The following is an 18,227-nucleotide window of genomic DNA, read 5'->3' as shown; positions in this document are numbered from 1 at the left end:
ATGTTTTTGGACAGACAGTATTGTATACTTTCCAAGCTCACTCCTCCCAAATACATCTTACTTTTGGCAATACAATAGTAACTTCATTTTTAGTAAACATGTTTGCCTCAATTAACCCTATTACCATATATAGTCTTGTTTTTCATATTGCTAAATCAGAGCTGCCAAATAACATGGAAAACATCCAGTTATTGGCTCTAATAGCGGCATATGTATATTCTGTATAACATGTGTTGCTTTTTTTAATGCTGCTTCTACACGGGTGTGATACGTAATTCCGGCAGATGGGATCCTGCCGTTCATAAGACAGACACCGTCATCCCAATGTTCCGAATCCAGAGTATGCTTACACTACCCCCCCTAACCCTCCCTCCTCCGTTCGGGCCCCCTCTTCTCTGCCGGGAGTGCTGTAGAGTCTGAGCACTAGAGGACTCAGGTCCTCATTCCGAGTTGATCGCACCAAGCAACTTTTTGCTGCTGGTGCAATCAACTAATCTCCACCTATGGGGGAGTGTATTTTAGCATAGCAGGGCTGCAATCGCTTGTGCAGCCCTGCTATGCTAAAAAAGCTTAACTCCTAACAAGACCAGCCCTGGACATACTTACCCTGTGCGACGGATCCAGCAATGATGGGGCACGGCTTTGACGTCACACCTCCGCCCTCCGTTCGCCTGGACACGCCTGCGTTTTACTTATCACTCCCCGAAAACGGCAGCAAACGGTAAGTTGACGCCCCGGAACGCCCTCTTGCCGTCCATCTTCTTGCGGTCGCCGCTGCGACCGTTTTCTTCTTTGTCAGCGTCGTTGCGCCGGGCGACGACGTGCGCAGTGGAAAATCTAGAGAAGGTGTAAAATGAAAGGCAGTGTGCAGCTGACAACACTGGAGTTTTTGCTGATTATTTTGTCTTCGCATTTAGACTATTTTAAAATGATGCACTTTCTATTAAATAACCGTCTCTGTGCAGTAAAATAATATGTTACGTTTAGGGGGGGGGGGGAATTCTTTACAAGGGCAAATTTATACAGTCCTGTATTGCTGATGGAAAGTACTTCTAAACTTTTTTTTTTTGCATTAATAACACTATCATCAATTGTTTGAAATTAATAAAAAAAAAAATATTCCTGGGTATGGTTTTTAAAACATACTGTACATGCGATCAGCTGCGTGACAGTATTAATGCCATATATGTATACAAAAGAGAAAGTAATTTGCTATGTCTATATACTGCAATTGTGTGTGTGTGTGTGTGTGTGTGTGTGTGTGTGTGTAACAAATAAAAAAAAATGGGGATTTTGTAAATATTTTGATCAATACATTTAAACTTGCAGCCCGTCATCAAGGGTCCCCAATTCTCTGCAATTCCCTACACTAGCATATATGCACGGCACACCATTACTTTGCAGTTAAATGCACGCTACTCGCAGAGGGTAACCGCTTGTGAGCCAAACCCAACTAGGCATTATATAGCTTTGATTGAAAGCAGGCTCGATAGCAATACGCAATGCATCCACAACAAAATGCTTTCTGTTTTAAAGACATTTTAAAGACATTCTCAAGGAAAATGGATAGTAACACAAAAAAAAACGAACATGCACATCTGATACAGTATTGTGGGGGACTCTGACTGGCCAACTGCTGTAGGACTACAAAGCCCAGTATGCCAGTCAGGACCTAGGACCAATTAAAGAGGAGAAGTACCAACTTTATGGGGAGGGAGGACATACAATCCGGGCTGCAGAGAGGAGTCCCTAGGACTGGCTGGTGTTATATACCTGATATAAGCCATGCAATCACTGTATCACACATAGTGGGTGGGAGAATTCCAACTGGCAATCTGACTTACAAAACCCTGCATGCAATTTGGAACCTATTACCAGACTTTGGGAGGCAGCAGCTGTCCTGGTGTATAGAGACCTCACCTCAGTGCCCAGACTAATTATCAGCTGCTGCTGATTCCTCTTGCCCTGTCCTCCTCTGGTGGAGCTGCTGTGCAGGAATGGGGAGGCCCTGAGGAACAGGGCCAGGGGGAGACATGGTTTACACAGGCACAGGAGTGTGTGAATGGTCACCCCTGCCCCATTCATAAGTGTTCTAGTTGCCAGGGGGGGTTGGTTTCCCAGCAGTCCACATTGGTGGTACTGGGGAGCGGGGCCCTGCAGCGAGGGTTCTGGGACCTGGCAGTAGGTAGGGTCCTGTTCTACTCTGGTGGAGCTGCGTGTGGGAAGGGGAAGGCACTGGGGAACAGACCTCGGGGCTTACACAGGCGCAGGAGTGTGTGAACAGCCATGGACCAGTGCTTGGGAAATAAAAGGGGGCAGCTAGAGAGTCCTTGGTCACCGCTCCTGCCCCGATCAATAGCGTTCTAATTGCCGGGGAGGGGGGAGTTCATTGGTGGTGAAGGGCAGCGGGTACCTGCTTTCAGGGTTCTTGGACCCGGCAGAGGGTAGCTCCTTAGAGCTGAGAGGAAGGAGGGGAGGCAGAGTACCCTTCTCTGCGCCCTCTCAGATTCTGCACCTGGGGCGCATGCCCCCTTAGCCCCCTCCTAGTTACGGCCATGGTCCTACTCATGAGTGACCCTACTGTAAAATAAGATGCAGCTTAGCTAAGTAAATGGTACCCCTATCTATTCATTAGGTACTATCGTTCTTCATGAAGAGTTACCTTCACTGTGTGTTATCTCTAATGCTGGAATAAATTGAGATCCCAATAATTTGTCACTTAGGCTTTATTATTCGCAATCTCTAGATGAAGAATGTAGCATTGCGTTACATCTCTGATTTGTGGGTTTTCCATTATAGCACTTTGCTTGAGTTCCCAGCTTTTTGTGCAACAGCAGGACACCGCAAAGTTTCATAACTGTCCGAGTGCTGTTACCACTCTTATCTTCCTCTCCCAGACTGCTGTTACTCTATGACCTGCAATGTGCTTTGTCCTGTCTGCAGGTCACGGATTATGGCGTTATCGCGCTAGCAGCTGGCAGATGCTCAAAGAACCTGAAGGTACGTGCACAGAACTATCTTTTTATTTTGTTATGTCTGTTATACAGCACAATAAGTCCGTTTTTGTTCTGGCAAGCCATAGAGCGCCCATGCCCTGTGCGGATTGTGAGCTCCCACGGTCAGAGTCACCTACTCAGTATAGCTGCAAGTACTTGAATGATAGTTGACGTTGTTGATGATACCGCTAAGGTACCCTTAGCAGTGCGCGCTCGTTCAGGCGCAGACCAGGCTTTTCTGTGCTTTGCAATGTGTCTAAATAGTACTGACCCATCTAGTTCATGACTCTGGTTTGTAATTGATTTTGAATCTTCTCTACCCGTTTGTGTGATCCTGTTGCTTTGCAAGACCAGTCTGGAAGCCACAACGTGTGGGTTCTCCAGGACAAAGTCCATTAACCCTTTGCCTCCTAACCCATTTTCTAGAGTCTGTGTGAAGATAGTGTGTGAGCTAGTGAAATGACCTTCCTCTCTTCTGGGGATTCCCCTTTCCCGTAGATGTAGTGACTATTAAAACTTTCCCACAACTGCTTTCTTCTGCAACATGTGGGACCGAGCTACTCAGTCCTTTCCGCTGCTATCCACCCTTTGTTGGCTTGCTCCAATTTAGAATATCCCCTTGGAATAGATCGTACTACATTTCTCCCCAGGATTAAAGGCGGCTCTATCTCCACTTAGGGGATTCTCCTCCTTTGCAGGTTTTAGAGATTGCTGTCATCTCCCATAACATAAACAATTCCAATATTTTCAAATCCATAACTTTTACCACTTGGTTATTAAATACCAAACCTCTATGCTGGCTCCGCTTCCCTGCTAGAAGCTTATTGTCTGCCATTTACCGTCTTCTGATTTTGTTGGCCATACCTCCTAAGCAAGCGCATGAGTCAGCTTGAGAACAGGATGCTGGAGAGACCTCTCCCCCCCCCCCCCCCCCCCCCCCCCTCAAATCCCTCAAGTAAAAAAAAAAAGTAATGGAAAAGTAAGAAAACAAAACCTCTATATATCATCATAGACAGTGAAGCAAACCATTCGGAGGTCATCTGGACCGCTTGACTGTCTCACCATGCTTCTCCCCTAATTTCTCTCGGTTTATGAAACTAAAGTTAGCTCAACTCTAGGAGCTGGGCAAGCCTTGTGCTGCCTATGTCTGCTGATTAAGGATATTCCTCTAGTCCAGTGGTTCTCAAACTCGGTCCTCAGGACCCCACACGATTCACGTTTTCCATGTCACCCAGCAGCTGCACTGTGTATCACCAACTGTCACATTTTAAAAATCTACAGGTGACCTGCAAAACATGAACCGTGTGGGGTCCTGAGGACAGAGTATGAGAACCTGTGGTCTAGTCTCATATTTTCTGAAGCCCTGATTACAAGTTGGTGTATAATTTATTACAGTATATTAATTTCTATTCCCATTTCTTCCTCCTGTATCCCTCTTGCCATGGCTTGGCAAATGTTCCTTGGTCCAATCAGCAAAATTTCATGTTCCTTTTTTGCACAAAAAAAAATTCCACAACCATACTCTCAAACCCAGCAAGGTGCACCCGGTGGGCTGACATAAGAGCTGGTATAAGTGTCACCTGCTGCCTGGTAGGACTGAACCAGAAGCTGTGACCTGTGAATTCCCTGCAGCAAAGTCCATTAATACAGCATCTGTCAGCGTATTCACTGCACAGTTAAAGTGGTCTCTGATTGCGGCAAAACAAACAAATAAATAAACGCGTTGTAGATATTCAGTTTACTGAGAGTGACACGTTTTCAGTGTTTGTAACGAGGATTAGATTGCTGGGGCAAGTCCAAGGTGAGTCCATTGTGATCATTACCCACAGGCCCTCATTCAGTATGGATCGCATTTGCAGAGCTGCATGCAGCAGCTTTGCAAATGCGATCTTACCAATGCAAATACAGTAGGAGGTGTTACACACCACATTGCTGCATTTGCGATTGCAGCACTGCAACCGGAGTCGCAGTCTGGGATCAAACATCACGACCATCTGTTGCGATGGTCATCTGCAACGGCAAGCTGAGTAAGGGTGTCTTGCGACGCTAAGGAAACGGCATCTGGTGACGCAGTTCCTGGCCTCACCACACCCGGCAGTGCCGGTCGCCTCTGTCCGTCCTCCGGAATGCCTCTGTCTGTCAGTCAGGCAGAGGTGTTGGCAATACTGCGATGCAGTTGCAGGAGCCGTTCTGCACATGCGCAGATTAGGTCCTGTCATGCGCAGTTTCCCGATTATCGGGAAACTGCGCTGAGGATCGCTCCTGCAATCCATACTGAGGGGCAGATGTATTAAGCCTGGAGAAGTGATAAAGCAGTGGTAAAGATGTGATAAGTGGAAGGTGATAAAGCACCAGCCAATCATTACGGATTTGAAAACTGAGAGTTAGGAGCTGATTAGCTGGTGCGTTATCACCTTCCACTTATCACTTCTTTATCACTTCTCCAGGCTAAATACATCTGCCCCTGAGTGAGGTCCACGGTGATTAATCCGACACAAACTGCCGTTCTAGCAATTTACTTTGTTCTTGCTTAATCTAGGTGCAAAGCTCAAGATAAAAATAATCATTTGCAAATTATTGAAGAAGATATTTAAATCGATGTTTACTTCACCTTTGGTACGGTGCTAATAATGATTTCATGTGTACCGGTTGTATGGAGGAGGACAGAAAACACATTGTTAAAGAGAAATAAAAATGGGTGTGGCTCAATGTGTCAATAGGTTAACATGAACAAGGTAGATAGGTACAAAAGGTCAACACAGTGAAAATGCCGACATGGAAATGGTCAACACAAGTTTTCTGGCAGGTTCGCGTCGCTCGCCCCACTTCGGGCAAGGTGCCTCATTCCACTACTGCTGCGCTCGGCACTGGTTACTATTCCCATTCGTAGTCCACATGGATGGTAAATGATGTTGGAAAACAGAAACTTGTGTAGACCATTGTCATGGCGACCATTTGAACCTGTCGACCTTTTACATGCTAAAATTTTTGTACCTGTCGACCATATGGTGTCAACATATTGCCTGTCAATCTACCATGTGGAACCCAGTAAAATATTGGTTAAATTAACCAATCTGATTTATCTGCTTGTAAATAGGGGGTAATTCCAAGTTGATCGCAGCAGGAATTTTGTTAGCAGTTGGGCAAAACCATGTGCACTGCACGGGGGGGGCAGATATAACGTGCAGAGAGAGTTAGATTTGGGTGGGTTATTTTGTTTCTGTGCAGGGTAAATACTGGCTGCTTTATTTTTACACTGCAATTTACATTGTAGATTGAACACACCCCACCCAAATCTAACTCTCTCTGCACATGTTATATCTGTCTCCCCTGCACTGCACATGGTTTTGCCCAACTGCTAAAAAATGTCCTGCTGCGATCAACTTGGAATTACCCCCATAGTTTTTTCCCTGTGTGTGATGCGATCGCAATTCTCGGGGACTAGCGATTGCAGACGCGGTTGTGTGTAGTTGCTTCGTAATGGCAAAGTGTAACCACATCGCTTGTTGTATGCCTGTTCCTGTTCCATCATATTCCCATATCGACTTGTTATACAATAGGATAATGCTTGGGCATGGCGAATGGAGGGGCTTCGGTTCATCAAAGAGGTCTGAGGACAATGAGTGTTCAGTAGCAATCATCAAGTGCAATAGTAACTTTAGACATTAGACACACTGAAGTCTTACCAATATTAATTTACTGAGTCTTTGTCCAGATGCAACATTATCTTGGAATGTCATTGTTTATTGGCCCTCACTGTTCTAAATGTAACATTGCATTGATTAGTAAACAGTTCTCATTGTCCGTGTCTGTGCTAATTCCACTTGTTCTTATCCTAAATTCAACATTGTAACAATGACCATTGTCTCTGTATGTTCTAGAACTAATGTTTAAATACAGACGAGCCTTCTCTCTCAGGTTGTAGAATCTTAAGGAGAGATCCATGCTTAAAATCTAAGCAATCTGACTAGATTGCTTAGATTTTAAGAATAGATCACCTGTGTGTACCCCCCCCCCCACAGCGATAGTGATGCGCAGCCCCGCGCATCGCTATCGCCGGTGCTAGATTGCAGGCTCAATCTGGCACGTTGTTCACTTCACCCGCTGGGTGAAATGAGTGCCCCCCCCCCATCTTCCCCCGTATTGCTCAGCACACATCTCTCCCGTGTATATGGCCCCTAAGCCTTGTGCAGGAGGATCCTGATTCCAACAAAGACCGACTCTATCCACCAGTTAACCAATGTGTTCTTGGAAGGTCCCGACCCCCTGACCTATAGGAGCCTGTCCTGTGTATCTGAAACCTTACCGTTTGCAATGATGTAATTTATGACCGGATCCTCGTGTTCGTATATATGGCATACCTCTCAACTTTCCTGATTTTAGTGGGACAATCCGTTTTTCAGGCACTGTCCTGCTGTTTTCCCAGAGGGAAGCAGTGTCCCGCAGTGGGGAGGACAGTTGGGAGGCCCCCTCTCACTCGCTTCTCTGCTTAGCAGATCAGCAGTGAATACAGGCAGTGGGCATGTGCACAGTGTCTATTCCATGGAGAGAGGGACTGGGGGTGTGGCCAGCAGCTCCCAGAGCACTGGGCAAACTCCCTCAGTAATGATAAAGGGTGGTGATGGTGGGGTGGGAGGGGTGGCTTATGATCGTGGCATTTCCAACAAATCCATGCCCCCTCTTCGGACGCCTGTGCCAGGTACCCCGATTTCTGGTTGGAAGAAGTTGTGGAGAAGTTGTACTGGTTTGACCCATTAGATAGCAGACTATCATGTGTGGAACCATGTAGATAAAGGAGGAGAAGAAGAATTCTCCTGTGCACAAGATTAAGATAGCAAAGTCGACTTTTTTTTTCTCAAATCGTTGCGTCTTCATTTAAATTTCATCGAAGGTCAATTGAGATCAGTTCCATTATACATATTGCAGTTTATAATTGAGCCTTAGGGGCCAATTCTGAAATGGGGATAAAAAGAAAAAAAAGTAACTGTATTTGGAACAACCCAGGCAAGGGGTCCAAAAAGAATTGATTGATTTATTTTTGTATGCAGGGTAAATACCGGCTACTTTTGTATGTAGCCCACAAATGCTGGACAGCTTTGTTTTTAAACTGCAATTAAGATTTTACTTTGTATTCACCACCTCCCACATCTAACGCTAGATACACACTAAAAAGCTCAGTACACACTAGATTACATTTGAAACAAATTTGTCGATAACGAGGCATTGTTACGTCAATTTTTGTTTTATTGTCCAGTGTGTACGCGCTATATAGATACATGCAGCTCAGTTTCGAAAACGACGCTAAAGACTAGGAGCAAATCGTCCAGTGTGTACGCTACCAACGACAAACGATGTGTTACACATTGAAACCCAACAATTTGGTAGTGTCGGACGACTCATGTATATACTTTGGGTGTTTGTAAAATCTCTCGGTGTGTACGCACAATATCGTTCAAGGGAAATCCTGAGCAACATCGTATCGTTTGCATATCGGCTAGTGTGTACCCAGTTTAAGATTACCTGTCCAATCTTTCTGGTTAGAGTGAAAATCTGATAATGTATTGTTGGAGGTAGACCTCCTTTAGCCTCAGCCTTCTCTGAGAGGACTCCAGCAACAGCCTGTCTTTTGTATTCAGAACCACCTGTGGACAGAATTTTAAGGGCCGTGCAGCTAGCTGGAGAAATCAAATGATCACACACAGAGCCTGGTGTAGTCAATAAGAGTTCTGCTTTATTGTTTCTTACATACACATATTTATACTTGTTCTAAAAGGCTAAGTGGAGTTTACAGGTTTTTTTTTTTTAATAAAGTAATTTTTATTCAATAGTATGGAGATTAAGTTACAGAAATTGCATATCAACGGCATATCACATATATCAAACAAATCACATCCTCATTTATGAGATCAGTTTACAGCAGTGGAGTAACAGGCTGTGTCCATGAGGAAATGAGCAAAGACATACAATTGTTCGGACCATTTGGACTTGCAAGATCCGCAACTAATATATAAATCCCCATTAACCTTTTTGTTTTTCGCCCTTAAACTAACCAAGAAAAAAATAAAAAAGAAAAAATAAATAAAAAAAACATAGAAAGAAGCACAGTAAGGAGGAATCATCTGATTCAGGACCTCATCAGTCATGCATGTAATTAGGCGAACACGCAGAGCTCAACAGCCAAACATCTAAACGTACATCATTAAACATTAAGTCAGTGACACAATAGCACTTCAGTGCCCACTATGATTGATGGACCAGGTGGGAATGGGGAGAGTCCAGCCATGGAGACCAGACTCTTTCAAATTTGGCTGATGCGTTTTTCATATATATATATCTTTCCTTGGATATTGTATCGTTAACTAGGGTCTTGAGCGCAGAAACTAAAGGGCCACTAGGGGCCATCCAGAGCCTTGCAATGCAAACCTTAGCCAAGGCACATACATTGCGAGCATATAGACCCACCGGAACAGACACAGAAGTAGAGCATCCCATCCCCAAAATACAGAATTGTGGGGTAAGCAATCCGCCAGTCACTCCTGTACTCTCCAGAATCGACCTGACCCCCGACCAGAACACCCGCAGCCTCGGGCAGTCCCACACTAGATGCCAAAATGTTCCCACCTCCACCCCGCACTTAGGGCAGAAGCTAGATCCGCCAGTCCCAAAAGTGGCCAGTCTAGCTGGAGTCATATATGTTCTATGTAGAATGAAGAATTGAATTTGTTGATACCTGAGAGACTTGGTAACTGTAGCAGGATATTCCAGAGCAAGGGCCCAGTCCTCCTCAGTTATTAGACCCATATCCTCCTCCCATTTTCCACGGAGACGTGTCAAAGGGTCCGTATGGAGTTTGGTAAGAAGATATCCATACGCAAGAGAGACCATCTTAGCTCGACCCAATGTAGCCACAAAGGTCTTGATGGGAAATGGGAGGATTCGTGGGGGGGACTCAGCAAATTGGGACTGGAGGGTATGACGAAGTTGAAGGTATCTGAAAAAGTAGGAGTTGGGTAAATCAAACTCATCTTTCAGTTGCTGAAAGGATTTGAGTACACTATCTAGGTAAAGTTGGGAAATAGAAACCACAGATCTAGGGGCCCATACCTCCCGTCCCTCAAGCGCATGCAATTCAGGAAGCCAGTCAGAGTACCAAAGGGGGGGTATCTGGGTCCAGGTCGTCGTACCCCAAGAGGTCCCTCAGGGCCCGCCATATCTTTAAGGCCTGGAAAATAATAGGGGGAAGAAACCGAGCTATGCTCCCACTCAGCAGCACTTGCATAGGAGAAAGGTGAAGAAAATAGCAGCGAATAAACTCACAATGTAAAGAATCAGCGCCAGAATCCTGCACCCATACACTGATATGAGTCAGCTGAGCAGCGTAGTAATACATCTGAAAGTTAGGCATAGCCAGGCCGCCATCAGAGCGCTGCCTGGTGAGGGTATTTAACTGTATCCTAGGTCGTTTGTTAGCCCAAATCAGTGAGGATAAAACACTATTCAGTTTCCTAAAGAATAATGGATAGATATATACAGGGGACCGGAGAATAATATATAAAAGTTTGGGCAGTATGATCATTTTAATGAGATTAACCCTGCCAGACACCGTCAGTGGAAGCTTACACCAAGTTTTGGATTTGCACATGACCCGCTGCATGGTCGGGTCCAGGTTCAGAGGGATAAAATCAGAAGGGTCGTTAGTTATTTGGATTCCGAGGTATTTAAATTGTATTGTCCAACATAATGGCAGGGAGATTTTGGGAACAGTAGGAGGGGGGCCTATGACTGGCATAATGTATGATTTAGACCAGTTGATTTGAAGACCCGAATGAGCACCAAAGCTCTCAATCACACGCAGCAGAATGGGCATTGACTTGGTGTAATCTTGCAAAAACAACAACATGTCGTCGGCGTAGAGAGTTATTCTACCCTCACGTGAGCCCGTACATATTCCCACAATATCTGGGTGCGATCTTACCAAACAGGCCAAGGGCTCGATGGCCAAGGCAAACAGTGTGGGGGATAGGGGGCAGCCCTGCCTAGTACCACGGGACAATTGAAAGGAGGGGGATACATAGCCATTCACCAAGATCCTGACACTCGGATGTTGATACAGTAATTTAGTCCATCTGATAAAGTTGGGCCCAAAGCCCATACAAGACATCACCTCCCATAAATAAGCCCATTCAATGCTGTCAAAGGCCTTGGCCGCGTCCAGCGAAACCACAGCCGAGTCAGAAGGGGAGTCATGTGGGAGTTGTAAAATGGTATACAGTCTACGTAGGTTAATAGACGTGGACTTCCCTGGCATGAAGCCAGTCTGGTCCGGGTGAATGAGGGAGGTGATCACTGTGTTAAGCCATACTGCCAATATCTTTGCCAGGATCTTAGCATCAGTGGGAATCAGAGATATCGGCCTATAGGAGTCTGGAGACCTAGGGTCCCTACCGGGCTTTGGAATCACTATTATAACTGCCTCTGACATAGAGGGGGGAAGTTCGTTATTGGCAAATATATCTAAGTATAAGGCATGGAGCCTGGGCCCGAAAAAATCAATATGAGTTTTGTATACTTCGGAGGGAATTCCGTCATACCCCGGAGCCTTGCCATTAGGGGACACACCAATAGCCGCAGTCACCTCCGCGAGCGTCAGAGGCGCCTCCAGTACCTCACGGGCCTCAGAGGAGAGTGCGGGCAGCGGAATACCCCCCAGATAATATGAGAGATCCAGAGTAGAGCATGTCAACTGTGAGCTATAAACCTTAGAGTAATAAGATCGGAATAACTGCGCAATGTCCGGCGTGGTGTCAACAAAGGAGCCATCACTGTCGGACATTTGGGTGATCGTAGTCCCAGGACGATCATGATGTATCAGACGGGCCAGGAGGCCACCTGTCCTATCAGCCTGCATATAAATATTAGTAGCCCTAAAGAGGAGGGACCGTGAGTTTTTATCAGACAGGTGGGCCAACCAAGCCGACTGAGCCACCAGCCAGCGTGCCTTCGTCGTGGGGGTACCATCCAGCAAATATTGGGATTCCAGATCTCTGGCGTCACTTTCAAGGGCCTGTTCCCTCTCCCTAGAGGATATTTTATGAGCTGCTATGCGTCCAATATATGAACCCCTCAAAAACGCCTTGAATGAATCCCAAACCATCGTCCCCGGGGCAGACCCTGTATTGTCGTTAAAGTAACCCCCCCACTGAGTCTCCAGGTCACTGCAGTCACCCAGCTGAGTCAGCCAAGAAGGGTGCAGCTTCCAATAAGAGTGCCCCCTCTGACTTTCCACAGCAAGAGTCATCAACAGAGGGGAGTGGTCAGAGACCCCTCGGGCCTCGTAGTGGACGTCGGTGATCACAGGGACGAGGGCGGGGGACACCAGTATCAGGTCGACTCTGGAAAAGGAGCCATATGTGCTGGAGAAACAGGAGAACTGACGGGCCGCAGGGTGCCGAAGCCTCCACACATCTACCCACTGCAAGCTATCCAAGAAATCAGCAAACTTGGTAGAACCACTACCCACCACCGCAGCATTCGGGGAATGCCATCTATCCAAAGACAAATCTAGTATATTATTAAAATCGCCCAGACATATCACCGGGGTGGTAGGAGAGGCAGCTTGCTGCAACACAGCATATGAAAAAGGAGGGGGGACATACACCGCTAAAATGTAATAGGCTGGGAACTCAGTTTGCATTCCAGGAATACAAATCTTCCATACGGGTCAGTTTTGATCGATATTAACTCAAATTGCACCGATTTTTTAATCCGAACCGACACACCCCTGGAGAATGAGGAATGAGAGGCATGGTAAGCCCATCCCACCCAAGCCCGTCGTAAAGATAATAACCTTTCTCTAACGTCCTAGTGGATGCTGGGGACTCCGTCAGGACCATGGGGAATAGCGGGCTCCGCAGGAGACAGGGCACATCTAAAAAAGCTTTTAGGTCACATGGTGTGTACTGGCTCCTCCCCCTATGACCCTCCCCCAAGCCTCAGTTAGGTTTTTGTGCCCGTCCGAGAGGGTGCAATCTAGGTGGCTCTCTTAAAGAGCTGTTTAGAAAAGTTTTTTTTTAGGTTTCTAATCAGTGATTCCTGCTGGCGACAGGATCACTGCAACGAGGGACTTAGGGGAGAGACTTGCAACTCACCTGCGTGCAGGAGGATTGAAGTTTTAGGCTACTGGACACTGAGCTCCAGAGGGAGTCGGAACACAGGTCAGCCTGGGGTTCGTCCCGGAGCCGCGCCGCCGATCCCCCTTACAGACGCTGAAGAACGGCAGAACGGAGGTCCGGAAACAGGCGGCAGAAGACTCCTCAGTCTTCATGAAGGTAGCGCACAGCACTGCAGCTGTGCGCCATTGTTGCTACACGGCTCACTGATCTCGGTCACGGAGGGTGCAGGGCGCTGCTGGGGGCGCCCTGGGCAGCAATATAGATTACCTTAGAGGCAAATAAATACATCACATATAGCCATTAAGGCTATATGTATGTATTTAACCCAGGCCAGTTTTCCTAATAACCGGGAGAAAAGCCCGCCGTGAAAGGGGCGGAGCTTATTCTCCTCAGCACTCAGCGCCATTTTCCTGACCAGCTCTGCTGGTGAGGAAGGCTCCCACTCTCCCCTGCACTACAGAAACAGGGTTAAAGAGAAGGGGGGCATAAATTGGCGATATAATTATATATTAAGAGCCCATATATAGAAACAACACCTTCTAGGGTTGTTATATACATTATGGCGCTTTTGGTGTGTGCTGGCAAACTCTCCCTCTGTCTCCCCAAAGGGCTAGTGGGTCCTGTCCTCTATCAGCGCATTCCCTGTATGTGTGTGCTGTAGGTCGGTACGTGTGTGTCGACATGTATGAGGAAAATGTTGGTGAGGAGACGGAGAAAATTGCCTGTAATGGTGATGTCACTCTCTAGGGAGTCGACACCAGAATGGATGGCTTACTTATGGAATTACGTGATAATGTCAACACGCTGCAAGCCGGTTGACGACATGAGACAGCCGGCGGACAAATTAGTATCGGTCCAGGCGTCTCAGACACCGTCAGGGGCTTGTAAAAACGCCCATTTACCTCAGTCGGTCGACAGACACTGACACGGACACTGACCCCAGTGTCGACGGTGAAGAAACAAACGTATTTTTCCTTTAGGGCCACAAGTTACATGTTAAGGGCAATGAAGGAGGTGTTACGTATTTCTGATACCACAAGTACCACAAATAAGGGTATTTTGTAGGGTGGGAATAAACTACTTGTAGTTTGCCTGAATCAGATAAATTAAATGAAGTGTGTGATGATACGTGGGGTTCCTCCGACAGAAAGTTATGGGCGGTATACCCTTTTTCCCGCCAGTAGTAAGGGCGAGTTGGAAAACACACCTTAGGGTGGACAAGGCGCTCACACGCTTATAAAAAACATGGCGTTACCGTTTCCAGATACGGCCGCCCTCAAGGAGCCAGCTGATAGGAAGCTGGAAAATATCATAACAGTATATACACACATACTGGTGTTATACTACGACCAGCAATCGCCTCAGCCTGGATGTGCAGCGCTGAGGGGGCTTGGTCGGATTTCCTGACTGAAAATTTTGATACCCTTGACAGGGACAGGATTTTATTGTCTATAGAGCATTTTAAGGATGCATTTCTATATATGTGTGATGCGCAGAGGCATATTTGCATTCTGGCATCAAGAGTAAATGTGATGTACATATCTGCCAGACGAAGACACGACAGTGGTCAGGTGAGGCAGATTCCAGACGGCATATGGAAGTATTGCCGTATAAAGGGGCGGTCCATTGGACCTGGTGGCCATGGCAACAGCTGAAAAATCCACCTTTTGTTACCCCGAGTCACATATTGGCAGAAAAGGACACAGTCTTTTCAGTCTCAGTCCTTTCGTCCCCATACGGGCAGGCGGGCGAAGGCCAGTCATATCTGCCCAGGGGGAGAGGAAAGGGAAGAAGACTGCAGCAAGCAGCTCATTCCCAGGAACAGAAGCTCCTCACGGCTTCTGCCAAGTCCGCAGCATAACGCTGGGGCCGTACAAGCGGACTCAGGTGCGGTAGGGGGTCATCTCAAGAGTTTCAGCAACACTCGCAAGGGAACTCCGGGATCCTACATGTAATATCCCAGGTGTACATTGGAAATTCGAGACGTCTCCCCCTCACACAATTCACAGGCTGTATTCCCAGCAGGTGATAATCAAAGTACCCTTCTTACAACAAGGAAGGGGGTAGTATTCCACACTATATTGTGGTACTGAAGCCAACCGGCTCGGTGAGATCTGAAATATTTGAACACTTACATACAAGCGTTCAAATCAAGATGGAGTCACTCGGAGCAGTGATAGCGAACCAGGAAGAAGGGGACGATATGATGTCACTGGATATCAGGGACGTTTACCTACAGGTCCAAATTTGCCCTTCTCACCAAGGGTACTTCAGGTTCCTGGTACAGAACTGTCACTATCAGTTCAGACGCTGCCGTTTGGATTGTCCACGGCGCCCCGGGTCTTTACCAAGGTAATGGCCGGAATGATGATTTTTCTTAAAAGAAACATGGACGCTTTCCTGATAAGGGCAAGGTCCAGAGAACAGTTGGAGGTCGGAGTAGCACTATCTTAAGTAGTTCTACGACAGCACGAGTGGATTCTAAATATTCCAAAATCGCAGCTTTTTCCGACGACACGTCTACTGTTCCTAGGGAAGATTCTGGACACAGTCCAGAAAAAAACGTGTTTCTCCCAGTGGAGAAAACCAGGGAGTTATCCGAGCTAATCGGGATCCTCCTAAAACCAGGAAAAGTGTCAGTGCATCATTGCACAAGAGTCCTGGTAAAAATGGTGGCTTATTACGAAGCAATTCCATTCGGCAGATTTCCCGCAAGAACTCTTCAGTGGGATCTGCTGGACAAATGGTCCGGATCGCATCCTCAGATGCATCAGCGGATAACCCTATATCCAAGGAAAAGGGTGTCTCTCCTGTGGTGATTACAGAGTGCTCATCTTCTAGAGGGCCGCAGATTCGGCATTCAGGATTGGATGCCGGTGACCACGGAGGCCAGCCTGAGAGGCTGGGGAACAGTCACACAGGGAAAAAATTTCCAGGGAAGTGTGATTAAGTCTGGAGAAATCTCTCCGCATAAATAAGCTTAGAGCAATTTTATAATGCTCTAAACTTAGCTAGACCTCTGCTTCAAGGTCAGCCGGTATTGATCCAGTGGGATAACATCACGGCAGTCGCCCACGTAAACAGAAGGGCGGCACAAGAAGCAGGAGGGCAGTGAAAACTGCAAGGATTTTTCGCTAGGCGGAAAATCATGTGATAGCACTGTCAGCAGTGTTCTTTCCGGGAGTGGACGACTGGGAAGCAGACTTCCTCAGCAGGCATGACCTCCACCCGGGAGAGTGGAAACTTCATAGGGAAGTTTTTCAACATGATTGTGGACCGTTGGCAAAGACCAAAGGTGGACATGATGGCGTCCCGCCCGAACAAAAAACGGGACAGGTATTCCGCCAGGTCATGAGACCTTCAGGCGATAGCTGTGGATGTTCTGGTAACACCGTGGGTGTACCAGTCTGTGTATGTGTTCCCTCCTCTGTTTCTCATAACCAGGGTATTGAGAATTATAAGACATAGAGGAGTATGAACTATACTAGTGGCTCCGGATTGGCCAAGAGGGACTTGGTACCCGGAACTTCAAGAAATGCTCACAGAGGACTAAGGGCCTGGGGAGCTAAGAAGGGACTTGATTCAGCAAGTACCATGTCTATTCCAAGACTTACCGCGGCTGCGTTTGACGGCATGGCGGTTGAATGCCGGATCCTGAGGGGAAAAGGCATTCCATAAGAGGTCATACCTACCCTGGTCAAAGCCAGGAAGGAGGTGACCGCACAACGTCATCACCACATGTGGTGAAAATATGTTGCGTGGGTGAGGCCAGGAAGGCTCCACGACGGAAATTCAACTAGGTCGATTTCTACACTTCCTGAAAACAGGAGTGTTTTGGACCTCAAATTGGGGTTCATTAACATTTAAATTTCGGCCCTGTAGATTTTCTTCCAGAAAGAATTGACTTCAGTTCCTGAAGTCCAGATTGTAAAGGATGTATTGCATATACAGCTTTTTTGTGCCCCTAGGGGCACCGTGAGATCTCAACATAGTGTTGGGATTTCTTAAAATCATATTGGTTTGAACCGCTCAAATCTGTGGATTTGAAATATCTCACATGGAAAGTGACCATGCGGTTGACAAATATCTCACATGGGAAGTGACCATGTTGTTAGCCCTGGCCTCGGCCAGGCGATTGTCCGAATGGGCGGCTTTGTCTTACAAAAGCCCATATTAAAATTTTCCATTTGAACAGGACAGAACTGGGACTCGTCTCCAGTTTCTTCATAAAGGGGTGTCAGCGTTTTCACCTGAAACAACCTCTTGTGGTGCCTGCGGCTACTAGGGACTTGGAGGACTCCAAGTTACTAGACGTGGTCAGGGCCCTAAAAATATATATATATATATATATATATAGTTAGGACGGCTGGAGTCAGAAAGTCTGACTTGCTGTTTATACTGTATACACCCAACAAGCTGGGTGCTCATGCTTCTAAGCAGTCTATTGCACGCTGGATTTGTAGTACAATCCAGCTTGCACATTCTGTGGCAGGCCTGCCACAGACGAAATATGTAGATGCCCATTCCACAAGGAAGGTGGGCTCATCCTGGGCGGCTGCCCGAGGAGTCTCGGCATTACAACTTTGCCGAGCAGCTACGTGGTCAGGGGAGAACACGTTTGTAAAATTTTACAAATTTTGATACTCTGGCTAAGGAGGACCTGGAGTTCTCTCATTCGGTGCTGCAGAGTCATCCGCACTCTCCCGCCCGTTTGGGAGCTTTGGTATAATCCCCATGGTCCTGACGGAGTCCCCAGCATCCACTAGGACGTTAGAGAAAATAAGAATTTACTTACCGATAATTCTATTTCTCGTAGTCCGTAGTGGATGCTGGGCGCCCATCCCAAGTGCGGATTGTCTGCAATGCTTGTACATAGTTATTGTTACAAAAATCGGGTTATTACTATTGTTGTGAGCCATCTTTTCGGAGGCTACTTCGTTTTGTTATCATACTGTTAACTGGGTTCAGATCACAAGTTGTACGGTGTGATTGGTGTGGCTGGTATGAGTCTTACCCGGGATTCAAGATCCTTCCTTATTGTGTACGCTCGTCCGGGCAC

The 18,227-nt window shown here is 46.8% G+C and overlaps 1 protein-coding gene across 1 annotated transcript in view; it reads left to right on the top strand.

Annotated features, from left to right (window-relative positions):
- Positions 1–18,227, top strand: part of AMN1 (antagonist of mitotic exit network 1 homolog) — a 241,834-nt gene that overhangs the window by 191,737 nt on the left and 31,870 nt on the right. The window contains exon 5 of the mRNA XM_063928860.1: positions 2,944–3,000. Within this exon, the coding sequence (XP_063784930.1) occupies positions 2,944–3,000 (57 nt within the window). The remainder of the gene's footprint in view (positions 1–2,943; positions 3,001–18,227) is intronic.

This window comes from Pseudophryne corroboree, chromosome 6 (assembly GCF_028390025.1).
Source record: "Pseudophryne corroboree isolate aPseCor3 chromosome 6, aPseCor3.hap2, whole genome shotgun sequence".
Taxonomy (NCBI): domain Eukaryota; kingdom Metazoa; phylum Chordata; class Amphibia; order Anura; family Myobatrachidae; genus Pseudophryne; species Pseudophryne corroboree.
The sequence above is the reverse complement of the archived record's forward strand: the minus strand, read 5'-3'. Positions and strand labels throughout refer to the sequence as shown.